Source organism: Scleropages formosus, chromosome 8 (assembly GCF_900964775.1).
Source record: "Scleropages formosus chromosome 8, fSclFor1.1, whole genome shotgun sequence".
Classification (NCBI taxonomy): domain Eukaryota; kingdom Metazoa; phylum Chordata; class Actinopteri; order Osteoglossiformes; family Osteoglossidae; genus Scleropages; species Scleropages formosus.
This window is the reverse complement of record NC_041813.1, coordinates 23,233,648-23,247,652: the sequence shown is the minus strand read 5'-3', so window position 1 is coordinate 23,247,652 and position 14,005 is coordinate 23,233,648. Positions and strand designations below refer to the sequence as shown.

Here is a 14,005-nt window from a genome sequence, read left to right as displayed (position 1 = left end):
TACTGTTAGAACCGTTATCAGACAGTTGAAACCCCTGTGCATTCAAATTCCACCTCCTTCCGTACTAACCCATGTGCAGGGTACTCACCTTGAATTCCCCCAGTAAAAATAACCCGGCTGTCTAGATTAGTAAATCCGTGTAGGTAGCTTAACTTTGCAAGTCGCTTTGGAGGAAAGCGTGCTGTAATCTTAATAGATAAATGTGAGCTGACATCAGTAGAATCAGGCATCGCTCTTTACTATCAGACCTGGACGACTTGTTAGCGGTGCTGTCCTGCTTGAAAGTGACCATAGGAGTCCACTTTTGCATCGACTGGAAAAAGAAAGGTTTGCAGGTCCGCTCGTGACGTGCTGGGGAGCTGCCGTGTCGGCACCCTTCAGCACCGCTCCTGATTTCTACTTGTTTCATCCTTTATTAAACGGATTAAGTTCCCTTTTCTTCTTTCTTCCTCATCCCTCTCAATGGTCTGAGACACCTCAGAGCCCTCCCTGCACGCCGGGACCACCGGCCCCCTTCCGTCCCTGTCGGCAGCCACAGTTTCACAGTCTAATTACAGGTCAATTAAAGGCTTTCGCGCCTTCTGTGGCACAGAGGCACAGAGCTGCGAGGCAAGAAAGCGGCAGGGAAAGAGATATCATTTCATTTGGAGATCAGCAGAGAGCAGCCTCAATGAGGGGATTGTGGGGGGCGCCTGAATGGGAGCAGGCCCGCGCAATGCTTTTCAAAGGAGTTGCTGGGATAGGAGCCAGGGGATTATAGGAATATTCATGACGAAATAAAGGAGGCCTATGAATTGATGTGTCCAGCGGCTCATCTTTTAGGTAAACAGGCCCTAAATGGAGTTTAGATCCTGCTTTGCGCCGCTGTGCGGGGAAGAGTGACTCTGTTGCGTTTCTTTTTTTCGCTCCCATAAAGAAAGATCTGTTTCTTCTGTGCTGTTGTCTTGCATCCCCCCCTTTAAAAACAGATGGTGGTGGACAATGGAAGAACTGTGTGGAATAGATATTTAAATGATTAAAGCAGTTTGTGGGCCTTTTTTCCCGGAAGACCACCCTGTACAGTCTTTAAATCTTACTTAGTGTCGTAGCATCATAGTTGAAATTGGTCTTAACATCATTTGTTTTGATCGTATGATTTTTATGGTGCAGTTTGGAGAGCACAGGTGTCGATCCTTTTCCGAGTCTCAGTAAAAGTCTTAATTTACAGGGTACGAGTTATTCTTTTGCACATTATATCATGACTCATTAGTGTAATCTGACTTCAGAGTGTCGTGCAACTTCCTCCATGTTATTGAAATCTAACTTTGTGTAGTTTTAGTCACTTGTTAGTATCTTCATCTCTACTATCATCAGGTTTTCAGCTTCTTTTACATTTTATTCTTCCAAAATGCTTTAGTCAGTAGTAGTTTGCCAAGGTGTGTTTTTTCAGACCATCATCCAGCTCCCTTTCCTTCAGCAGCGGTATCGACAACGCTTCGCTGTACCCGAATCCAGTCCCAACGCATTATACAGCGGCCGATTAAAGAGAAACTGCTTCTGTTGCCATTGCCCACGATGGCCATCTGGGTGAATTAACGCTTTTGTAGCTTTTTAGAGTTTTAATTTAGTGTCCGTTTTGGGACTGGTCAAATTCTTGTTTTATTCTGTAACTTTACTATATGTACTGTTGCAGTCATTGCAGTTGAGGGTGCTGCAACAATTTACGTGTAAGGGAGTGATTACTTTTGAACCTTCCTCTGATGAATATCCATGGAACTAATAAATAGTACAGTATATAATAGAAATAAATCTATGTCCGATCGGGGTGGGGGGGGATGTGTCTTTGCAATTTGGCTATTGACAGTCGTGTTAGACCCAGGAGCGAGCGCTCGTTGCGCAGTGACCAAGCCGGGGCTTTGTGCGGGGGCCAGATTCTATTTCACCTCTGCACCTGCCGTGTCAAAGTGCCCACTCCTGCCTAATGCCTTCATTAGGTGCTGTAATCTGTCCCCCTCTCCTTTGTGCACTGATATGTTAACAGAGTATCAAAGGAGCGTGAGCTTCTTTCAGCCCCCGCCAAGCATGGGGAGCGAGATGTATTGGAGCCTCTCCCGTCTCGTGCTCCTCACCATTGTCCTTACTGCCTTGTCGGCCAAGTACAGCGGCTGGGTGAAGCCTTTAACATTAGACAGTGGAAGAAGACACCACTTTGCCTGTACAGTAACATGTTTCACTGTATTGAGTGGAATGTGTGGTGTTTCCCCATGAATGAATGAAACTTTATTGATCCCAGAAGGAAATTCCACTCAGATACATCAGCCCATTATATATATGTGTGTGTGTGTGTGTATATATTTACAGTATATGACATATCTGAATACATATCTGTGGCATGTACATACATACATGCAGTGGTGGAAGACATAAGTTACATAAATAAATACAGAAGCTAGTAAATAAGATTATTTACACAGGGTAGAGGAGGGTGAATTGAGGTAGCGCAAGGTAATGAGTTACCTCTGGAAGGGTGAGAATTTTTATCTCATTGCTGGATTCTTGGAAACCACATTATAAGCTGTCAAAGTGAATTTCTTTACATGTTAAATGGCTTGTTAGTTTCAGAGTATGTGGCCAAAACCTCTTGTGTAAAGTCTGAATCTTCATTGCCTTTCTTAGGTGTGTTTTGGACTCCAAGATTCCAAAGAAGCAGCCTGTGAGAAGTGCAGTTGTATAAAAATATGTTATTACCTGAACAGAAAAGTGTGAAGAAAGCACATTTTCTGCCCCGTCTTCTCTTGCACGTTTGGACGGAGCGGTGTACCGAGATGCTGGAAGAAGCGCGAGTCTCAGCACAGGCCGACCGCAGGGCTGCAGCTGCCTGCTGAATGGCCGCTTTGTCACAGGGATTTGGACGCGGCCTTGTTTAATTTGCGATTTAGAAAAACCTGTAGGTTAATGTTCGATCGTGTGAGAATACATGAGTTCATTAGTATTACGGGGGGGATTTCATCTCAGACAGTGTGTACAAAGGGCACAGAGCGGTGGGTGTGTGGGGGAGGACCAAGCTCCTCTTCCAGCAAGTCTTGAACGTTACTTCTGCCGAATTACAAAAGAACGTGTACGTCTTAAGGTGATACCCTTAATTTTTGGGGGGTTCATGTCTCTAATGTAGTGTCTTTTCTCTCTACACGTATTGCTGCTCGGAGGGACAGGACTCTGTCAGGGGGCTTTGATGCAATGTGCGCACACGTCATGTAGCCCCTGCAGCGCGAGCCCGAGTGGAAACTCACACCAGCCTTTCATTATTAGATCTCCTTACAGCATCAAAGTGCTGCACCTTTCAGGGGTTTGCAAATGTTGGCGGGAGCCATCTGTTGAGACCTCTGTGTATCACTGAAACGTGGCGAGGAGGACAATGGACCTGGACAGGTCTGTTACTCCAGCAAGAAAAATTGGTAAAAGCACAGTTTACCTTCACGCACCGCGCTGGTCGCTCTTGAGATCGTCTTAGGCAGACTGTAGGAGACGGGCAAGTGCTGTAAATAACCCAGACAAGCCGCTCTTTGCGCCCCACCTGCTTAGAAATCGTTTTACATCCCTATTGGAAATGTTTATAAATGCAAACCCTCTGGAGAGACCTTTATGGGTTCATCAGTGATCACTAGTGTAATGACTTTTCTTTCTTATTTAAAGACATACTACTTGGTTTCTGTGGCATCCCTCAGGATAGGACAAAATTATCTGTTTATTCTGTAACAGCAAAATTTCTTAGTGATCGGAGTAAGTTTAGTCGAGAGAAACCCCGGTTGTATTTCATAATGACATCAAGTATTGGATCCATACTATCGTGACCTCCAATGTAAAACCCTAAAAACTATTTAAAGATCTTGCTTAAAGATTTTTGTGTAACACTCATTCCCTTGTCATCCATGTTTCTCTTTTCACTGCTTTTACACTGCTGAAAATGTAAAAATAAGTGAATAAATAAAAATTTAAAATGTGGCCCAGTTTGGTGAAAAGTGGTCAGAGTTGTCGCCGTTGAGAGATGATGCTGAACATTGTCTGAGCATTTTGTACACTGATCCATTATCCATTTATCTTTGCAGAAAAGGTCAGAGAAATTCAGGAAAAGCTTGAAGCCTTTATAGAAGCTCTGCACAAGGAGAAATAGTGCAGCAGGTACTGTATTGTGCATAAGGAAAGAGGAGCGAAATACGAAAAAAAAAAAAAACAAACCAAACTTAATATATGGGGGCAGCAGGTGGCGTAGCGGTTAGAGCTGCTGCCTTGCACTCAAAGGACCCAGGTTTGAATCCCAGTTCCTGCTGTAGCAACCTGGATCAAAGTACTTGGCCTGAATTAATCCAGTAAAAATTACCCAGATGTATAAATGGATAAATCGGTGTATGACGCTTAACATTGAAGGTCCCATTGGAGAAAAGTGTCGTTTAAATAAATAAGTGTAATGTATAGAAATTTATTTTACTCCAATAGTATAGAACACATTTTCTTTGCATGAAATATTTCTGTGCCACGGTGAGATGTGTACAGCTGAGAAAAGCCTTTCACTGACACCGGTTCTCTTGTCCTTTTCAGACCCCTGGGGCACAAACCGCACGGAAACCACTGGAAAACGCACTGAGCAAAGGAGAGCCTTCCTCTGTAAATGACTGCCTGCTTCTTCACCCCGGCCCCCATCCGATTTTAACGTTTGTGGCTTAGCTTAGTGAGAGTGAATCCAGTAAGGGATCGGTTTACCATTTAAAAAAGAGCTTCGCTGTATTCAAAGGAGACGAGTGGAAACCGTGTACTTTGCTGCAGTTTATCGGTGTTTCTTTGTTGTGTGTGCTCAATTCAGAGCGGGTTTCTGATCGCAGTTCGCCCATTTATTTATTAAAAGTGCTCGGTGTGTCACTTGAACTCTCTTTAGTTCTGCATCTCAGAAGCTGGCATCACTTTAGGGCTCAGGAAAAGGCAAAGTATCACCTTCCCAGCGAACATTTCTCCAGGGCTATGTTTGTCTTCCCGTTGTGTGAGGGAGAACGTGCCCTTAGCGTGCATCGCGTGTGTGATGGATGATGCGGCTGGGGCAGCAAGCGGCCCCCTGGCCCGAGGTGTAAAGCTGGACCTCGTGTGCGACCGGCACTCGCACGAGCTCCGCTTGAAGAGCAACAGAACTTGAGTCAGTATTCGGTTTCCTCCCTCTTCTGTGTGTACAGCCATTAAACATCATTATATGTGTAAGTGCAAAATGAGTCTCTTGATTGGTGATTCTCTGTACATATGTGAATGGGGTTTATTTCAGATGTAAATGTCTTAAACCAAGAAAACACCTCTGTACAGCACTGGTTTGAAATGTAATGTCGATGTCATCTAGTGCACAGCTATTCAGATAGCGGAGTTGTGTGTTCGTGTTTTGAACGTTGGGCGCGAAAGTGGCGTCTTTGATTAACTACGGCGCCGACAGGCGAACGGCGCGTTCGCCGAGTTCCGCGGGCTGGACGGGTGCGGCAGGTGGCCGCGGCGTTTCAGATTCTCTGCATGTGTTTGTTTTTCTCAAGGTTTGCGACCGACGCCCCGTCACAGACGGCCAAAGACCCTGCTTGCCCTACCCCCGCGACTCAGGTTTCCTTTAAAACACCTGTGCTTGCATCGCCACTCGGCCCGACGGGGTGTAAACACCACAAGGGGTATGGTAATATCACGGTAACTGCAAATGCTGAGTCCTCCCTCCACACCCTCCTGCCTGTCCAAACCAGAGGACAGTGCCGTAAATCCTTATATTGCTTTCTTTTAAAACGCTTGGCCCCCCGCCATCAGCGCGCGTGCACACACACACACACACACACACACACACTCTCTCTCTATATAGATTCCCCTTCTCCTAACAAGTCTCAGCCATCTGTGTGGTTCTCTTGTTTGTGAAAAGAGCGACGATCACACCTCCCCGCCGATCACTTGGGTTAGGGTTAATACCTCTAGTTAGTAATACCAAGGTGGGGTTTAGCTGGGTAGTGACCGTTACTGTCAGTTAGTGAAAGACAGGCTAATGGAAACATCAGGTTAATTGTTTTTAAAATTGACAGGAAGTGAATTTCAGCCGCTGAACATTATTGCTGGGCTTTTACTGAGGGGCCCATTTGTGGAATAGGGAGGAATTCTGAATGCTGAAGCACTGCTGTTCCACAGGTTTATTTCTTCCTTCTCTCTTAATGCAAAAGTTGGTTGTTTTTCGTAAGGCCTTGCATGATGTTCGTCATCACGTACAAATATTTATTGAATCCGATTCTGTCTAAGGTCTGGAAAAAGGCTCATTAATAAAATGTCATTTTTCATGAGTCAAGAAAAGGGAGATTTTCTTAAGGCATTTTTTTTTTCCCCCTCTTTTATGTGACCTCCCCCGCCATGTCTTGCACACCGTTCTCGTGGCACCACTGTCACCTTGTACCAGTGTTTGAGCATTGTGCAAACTGTACAGGTGTGTGCACATTGTGTATGCGTGGTGCAGAGCTCTGTGTGTCATGTCTCTTTTGTACTGATGGCTCTCACTGAACTCATAAAATGCGCTGACTTCTCTTGAGTTTCCTGGTGCCTCATTCCACATGCCTTCTACACCTATTAGTGCTGCTGCTGCTTTCATTCCTTACATTATTTTTACAGGGTTAGATGGGTACGTGTCTAAGAGAGCTAAATGCAACATCCTTTTCACATTGTGAGGGCCACTTTTTCCATTTGTCACTTTACCGGATGCTTTTTTCCAAAGTAGATTACTTACCTCTTTATACAGCTGGGTCATTTTAACCGTGTCAGTTCAGGGTAAGTAGCTTATTGAATTGTACTAATGTAGGAATTGGGATTCAAACCTGGGTCTTTTTGAGTGCAGGGGCACTGCTGTCCCCGGACACAAAACCATGGATTCTGGTGTCAGACGATTGAAGTGTTCGCAGCAAAAAGTCACCGCTGGAACCGAAACGCGGGATTTCCTGTTTACGAGACAGGTGCTTTAACTAATATAACCCCCAGGTGGTGTAGTAAACAGCTGACCTCTGACCCTGCTACAGCGCAACCAGGAGCTTTGACCGCTAGGTAAGTCAGTAAACAGCTCAGCCACGTATCTGTGTGTCAGTGGGTATCGTAGAAGGTGTACAGCAGCCTTAGCCCAAAAAGCTCAATGGCGGAGTATACTTCTACTATTTTGTTATTACTTACTTTTTAGTATATTATTATTATTATTATTATTATTATTATTATTTTATTTAATTATTCTTTGTTATATTGTTCGCTTATGTCTTTTATTGCTTTACCCCATTTTATCTCATTTTCTTTTTTTTTTTTGTCTATGATGCAGGCTGCTGTGGAAATTTCTAGAAGGAAGTACCTCTTTTGCTGGTGAATTCCACTTAAAAGAGATGTACAGGAGACCATGGAGGCTCTTTGGATGCGAGTAGGTAAGTGAGTTTTGGGGAGTGTAACAAGACACCGAAGAGATCTATAGGTGCACATACCCGGTGAGATTTTACAGAACTAAGAGAAACCATTTTTTAGCTGTACTGCGCCTCATTATTGAGGCTCCCAAGAATTACGAATTCTCTGAGAAACCATCAGTTCCATCACCAGGATCACTAAGATAGCCACAGCTAGCAGAACCAGGCCCCCGCGGCCGTTTGGGGCGCCTGCCTGATTGATAACGCTGGGGCTAGAGGTCTTCAACTTTGGGGTCGGAGCCTGCGCTCCACAAGGGGTGTAATTGTTGCCGGCATCTCAGTTGCTCCAAAAAAAGACCCGGGGGCAGAATGGGGCGGAGAGGTGATGAAGGGGAGGGTGCCAGGCCCCTCTGGGACCTGCTGGCGAAATGTGCCCGGCGTTAACTTGTCATTTTCTTCTTTCAAAGGGTGCGATTATATTCCTCCCCTCAAAAAAAGCTTGACTTTGTGACTTCATATGGCGTCTTGGAGAAATGAGAAAGTCAGCTCTGTCACCAAGTCCTTTGTGCGATCAGATGACCGAATTCCCGGGACGGGGCGGACACGCTATCCTGGCCATTAGCATTTCCAAAGGCCGTCACGTTGACTAATAGTTTGGCCACAATGCGGCTGTTGCTCAGTTTGTGTTTTGCCCATTATGTCGGTGACACAAAGAAGCCGAATCCTGGTAAAGACCTGTCAGATGCGGTAAAGCGGCAGACGGCCACAAAGCTCCGTTCCTCCCATCGCCGAAAGAGCGACCTCCTTCTTTGTTGCGTTGTGTGAAAGCTCTATGGAGTGAGGAGATCAGTGATTCGGGGGGTTGGCCGGTTGTGGTCGTGTTAACGTTTGTTAGCATGCTTGTTGGGGGGACGGGACCCGACGCCCACCCGTGTCCTTTGTTCCTTCTGCTTCTTGCACAGGTTAGGAGTTAATGGAGGGCCTTGTGTGCGAGGCACCGAGTGGGAATGGACTTGCGTACAGGACCTCACACCCTGCCTGCCCTTACACAAGGGGGAAGAGGAGGAGGCAGCGGCCCTGAACACACACACACACACACATGCACACACGCACACACACACACACACACACACACACACACACACACACACACACGCTGCCATGAGATCAGTCTGAGAATCATTCCTTTGCATTACATTTATTTATCTGATACTTCTTTCCAAAGCTTCTTACACCAGTTTACCCATTTATACAGCTTGGTAACTGCAACTTCAGGGTAGTTAGTTAAAGTGTCAGTCAGTCAGTTATTTAGTTAGTTAAATGTTAGGTGACAGGCACCTCTCTAGTAAACATTCCACTTCCAGTGGTGTCTTTTGACTTTAATTTTGTCCAGCTCTCAAAATATCTTATACCAGATTCCATGATAACGTGTTTCCACCAGCAGGTGGAGCAGTGGTTAGAGCTCTGGTCTTGGACTCTTACAGCTCGAGGTTTGAATCCCACTTCTTGGTACTTACCCTTAATTGATAGAGTGAAAAATTTCTTACCTACATAAATGGGTAAATAAGTGTAGCTTTCATTGTACGTCATTTGTTAGAAAAGTGTCAGGAAAAAACAAATAAATGTACATTAGCCCAATGTCCACCACAGAGTTACAGTGGGGCTACTAAATTGTAACACTACCAGTGCTCTCTCATGGTTTAGCAGGCTGTTTAAAGGTTCGTTAACATTCATTCAATCAGCAGACGCTGCTCTCCAAAGCGACTTCCAGTGAACTCTATGTAGTGTTATCAGCCCACACACCTTATTCACCGTGGTGAATTACACTGCTAGATACACTACTTACACTGGCTCACTCATCCATACATCAGTGGAACATACTCTCTGTCACGCACACTATGGGTGAACCTGAACAGCATGTCTTTGGACTGTGAGAGAAAACAGGAGCACCCGGAGAAAACCCACGCAGACACGGGGAGAACATGCAAACTCCACACAGACTGAGCAGGGATCAAACCCATGTCCCCTCTCACCACCCAGGCACTGTGAGACAGCAGCGGTGTTCGCTGTGCCATCGTGCCACCCCTAATTTTAAGATAAGTACCTTGCGCAAAGGTACTACAGTTAAAAGTTGGAATTGAACCTGTGATCTTTGGGTCAAGAGGCAGTAGCACTAATCACTACGCTAACAGCTGCCCCACAAGTCTGAAAGATATGAAATATGACCAGGTTAGACCAGCTAAGGCACTGTTGGTAAGACAGATGATGTTAAAAAAAAAAATGAATTTTTACTGAATCGCTAACATTGACATAACTGCATAGCTAGTTTTGCTTGGAGAAATAAGTCATTCTCTATGGAAAAAGTTTATTTTACATGGTCGACCAGCTTGGCCTACCACCTCAGCACGATTGTATTTTTTCATTTAGCAGATACTTCTCTCCAAAGCGTGTGTGTGTGAGAGAGAGACCATCCAAGAGTGTTTTTTTTTTTTTTTGCATTGTTCTTTGTGTGTGAGCTGTAACTCCAGCCACTTTCAGTGCTTTTCCTTTCTTCTGCTCCGGTGAAGAATACTGTTTTTCTCGGAGCAGAAACTATATGTATATATGCATATACATACGTGGAAGTATATGTATCTACGCTGCAGGAGAACCCAGGAATCATCCTGTCGCTGGGGCTGTGATGGACCGGCCTCGAAACCTCGGTGTCATTTCAACGCTCGCCTCGCGAAGCGGAAGAGAGAAAGAGGGGGAAAAAAACAGTAAATGATGTCACCCGCTACTCTCTAATCGCTGAGATTAATATAAATGAATTAGCGCATTGTGGGGAAAGCCTGTCCTATAATGAATTTCCAATCGCTGAGCTATATTTCAGGGCTAATCTCCTCGCTTGTATCTGCCCCACGGGGGCGGCGCTCAAAACACGAGTCTGTCTCTTTGTCCCGGTGAAAGTGACACTAAGACTTACTGTTAGAATTCAATTTAGTCAATGTGATCTCGCCGCCCTGGAGGTAAACATCAATGACGAGAGCCGAGGGAAAAGCCAAAGGAGCGGGATGGACAGCGGAAGCAGGCCGTCTCTGGGACGCGGGTCCACTTTCATGTGGAGATTAGAGTTGCCGTGGAAACCGGAGCGCCGCACAAGCGTGTGAATGGGACGCTCGGGGCCGACTCCCGGGCTTGTGGCTCACATGGCCTTAGGGGGATTATGTGCATATTCATGAGCGCGTAGAGGCCAGCAGGTGAGGCCCGGATCGGCGGCTCATCCTTTAGGTAAACAGCCCCAGAAAGGGGCCGCGGTCGCCGCCGTGAAAGTGTAGCCACAGCGCTGCGGTGGAGATTGAGGCGTAGGCCGCCACTCGTGTTGGGATGGGGACCTCGAGGGCCGCTTTCAGGGCCTAAGTGGGACCGTGGCCGAGCGAAAAAGGGGTCTGGTGACATTACTTGAGTGGCAAGAATGGTGTTTTAGCCGTCTCAAAAACTATCCGCAAACAAGCGGCAAGAGCTGGATCCGTATGAAGAGGGAAGGAAAGATCATTTGTCATGTGGCTTACAGAGAAGAGAGCACAAAGACAACCGTTCACGCAGAATGTCTCTCTCTCATCACAATTCACACACACACAAATATAGACTATATATATATATATATGTATGTGTGTGTGTGTGTGTGTGTGTGTGTGTGTGTGTGTGTAATGTGTTTAAAAATGTATATTATTCCAGTTATCAGATGCTTTTCGTCAACGCGACGTACAACTCCATTACACAAAAATACAGTTAACAGCAAACAGCTTTAGATAGAAACATTATTGCAAATACAGTATAATACTTCTTCTGTCATGAGTTTTAATAGACAATTTGTAGATAAGATGACATTAAAGATGATCTGAAAAGAATTTTAAAGTACTAATTTTAAAGGCCCCGAACCCTGTATTGGACAAATGGCTAAGGATAATGGAAGAACGGGTGAATGGATATTAGAGTAGAACTTGATACGCTTTGTTTTTTAAATCAGTTATAAATCCTGCTGGATATTTCATATAAATCTGGAACTCCAAAGACAGGCAGATTATAAAGTGTCATTTCATATCACTCACTCACACACACATTTTCAGAACCGCTTGTCCCATATGGGGTTGCGGGGAACCGGAGCCCACCCGGCAACACAGGGCGTAAGGCTGGAGGGGGAGGGGACACACCCAGGACGGGACGCCAGTCCGTCGCAGGGCACCCCAAGCGGGACTCGAACCCCAGACCCACCAGAGAGCAGGACTGTGGTCCAACCCACTGCGCCACCACACCCCCTGCTCATTTCATATCATACTTTCCCCAAAAAAAAAAAAAAACACAAAAAGTGACATTTTATTTAAAAAATATTTTTCAAATATTTTATCATTAAAATCTGACATGAAGTAAAAAAAAATCCAGAGTAACGCTTAGCTTTTTCTTTGACAAAGTTGCGGTTTAAATACATTTTTTCTTCCTTTTTCATGTAACGGTTTATTATTTTTTATACTGGTTTATTACAGTTCTGTAGAATTTCACCAGGTGTGTGTGCCTGCATGTCTCTTCAGTGTCTGTTTATGCTCCCCGAAATTCACTTACCTACGTACATACAAAGACCATCTGAGGTCTCCTGCATCCAACCCCAGTAAGTGGAATTTACTAGTAAAAGAGGTGCTTCTGTCTAGAAATTTCCTCAGCAAATCCTCATACGCACCAAAAGAAAAAAGCACACAGTGAAGATATAATGATGCAGAACAAAGACAAATTAATACCAGATGGTGTATAACACCCAGTAAATTTTTAAAAAAAAAACAAAAATTAATGAATGTGGGCTGTTGGGGCACAGGTTCGAATACAGCTCAGCCTGTGTGAAGTCTACACGTTCTTGCCATGTTCTTGCTGGTTTATTCCAGGTGCTCTGGTTTCCTCTCATAGTCCAAAGACGTGTGAATCTAAATTGTTTTTATTGTGCGCTGTTGAGTGAGCGTGCGTAGCTACCCTGTGAAGGACTGGCACCCTATTGTAATGATGACGTATCATGGTGGAGACTAAGGGGTTGCTCCGCCCCCTCGATGCTGGCTCCCGGGCGCGCAGGCTGATATACGTGGCCGTGTACACCTTTTGTGCCCCGCACGTTTTGGAGATTGCTTTAATGTTGGTTATTTTATTGTAAGGACAGCTGTGTGAAATATGTTATCCATAGTTTCCCACAAGATATTAAAAAGAAGAGCGTCCTTTTGTCCGTGTCCATCTGGATTTATATAATTTTACGCCTTTCTGGAATCCACGTGAGGATCTGGGCTAACTCATTAGCTTAGCCGGATCGTTACACTATGCATGGTGTTCTCCTCCTGGACTAGTCTCTAGTGATTCCAGGACAGGCTCTGGACCACCAAGACCCTGAAAAGGACAAGTGGTTAAACGTGAGTGAAAAATAATCTAATGATGTGGTAAAGAGTAAGTATTGAGAATGAGACAGATAATACAGAAGTGAGGACACTCTTAGGACGAACCTGGATCTTTGTCGTTACTGCTGAGGTCCCAAGCTGATCTTGACAAGTTGGACACATTCATGGTTTGAAGCAACCATTTGATTTTTGGGTTTGTACCTCAGGCTTTGGGTGTGTCACCATAGCATGCAGAAGAAGGTCCTGTTCCACTACTTATGCTGTGTTTATTCACCTGCCCGTCACTGGGAGTGACACCTCCGGTCTCTTGAAAGGGGTCTCATCCACTCCCTGCACCCGCATCGCAACTTCGAACCCTGCACGCTCAGCTGGAGCTGCCGAGAGCCTCCCCAAATATTGGCCGAAGGTCTTTGGGCCGCTGCCGTGCGGCCGCTGACGGGGTGGCCCGACGCCATTGTCCCCGTGTCGAGGTCAGAGTGCGCGCCCCCCGCCAAGCCGCCGCCTGCTGCCGGAGCTGGTGTGTGTGTGTGCGTGCGCTTCCTCGACTGTACCCCATCGCTGTGATCTGCGCTCAGGAATGTTTGCTCTGCCAACAACGGAGAGTCGGCGCCCCCTCCCTCGGGGAGCCCCCGACCGCACTCGCAGGAAAGAGGCTACCCTTGATCTGTAGATGCAGCCCTTCTTGAAGAGGAGAAGGTAAATAATTACAGGCCTTTAATAGGTGCACAATGGGGCCCTCTGGGCAAACACGGGCTCCGCTGTCCCGGGACCCGCACGCTTCTCCTCCCGGCTCTCCAGTGCGGGGCCGCGTATCCCAGCAGCCGCTTGGGCTGTTTCAGCCCGTCTTTATCTGCAGCCAAGCGTCATCGGTATATAATATCCAAATGTAACATCTACGTGATGATATATTACTCTTTTATTTTGTGCTCCGAAGTGGACGGGGACACTTCGTTCTCCCCTTTCAAATTTGACACCAAATAGCGAAGGATAAATGCAACACAAGATGCACCAGTGGTGAGCAACCAAGTATCAAAAATAGATGCACTCAGAAATCCACTCCCATAACTCAACCATCATAAATACAAAATGCACCTAACGATACACCATCCGCACTTGTTAAACATAATGAAACACACACGTGCTCCATTGCTACAGTACGGTATTTATGAGGTATATGGCATTTACATTATTTTT

At 45.7% G+C, this 14,005-nt stretch overlaps 1 protein-coding gene across 4 annotated transcripts in view; it reads left to right on the top strand.

Annotated features, from left to right (window-relative positions):
- Positions 1-6,575, top strand: part of opa1 (OPA1 mitochondrial dynamin like GTPase) — a 38,308-nt gene extending 31,733 nt beyond the window's left edge. For all 4 annotated transcript variants that reach the window (XM_018757381.2, XM_018757379.2, XM_018757380.2 and 1 more), the window contains 2 exons: positions 4,086-4,158; positions 4,576-6,575. In XM_018757381.2, coding sequence (XP_018612897.2) covers positions 4,086-4,150 — 65 coding nt within the window. In that variant the 3' untranslated portion in view covers positions 4,151-4,158; positions 4,576-6,575. The remainder of the gene's footprint in view (positions 1-4,085; positions 4,159-4,575) is intronic.
- The last annotated feature ends 7,430 nt before the right edge of the window (positions 6,576-14,005 follow it).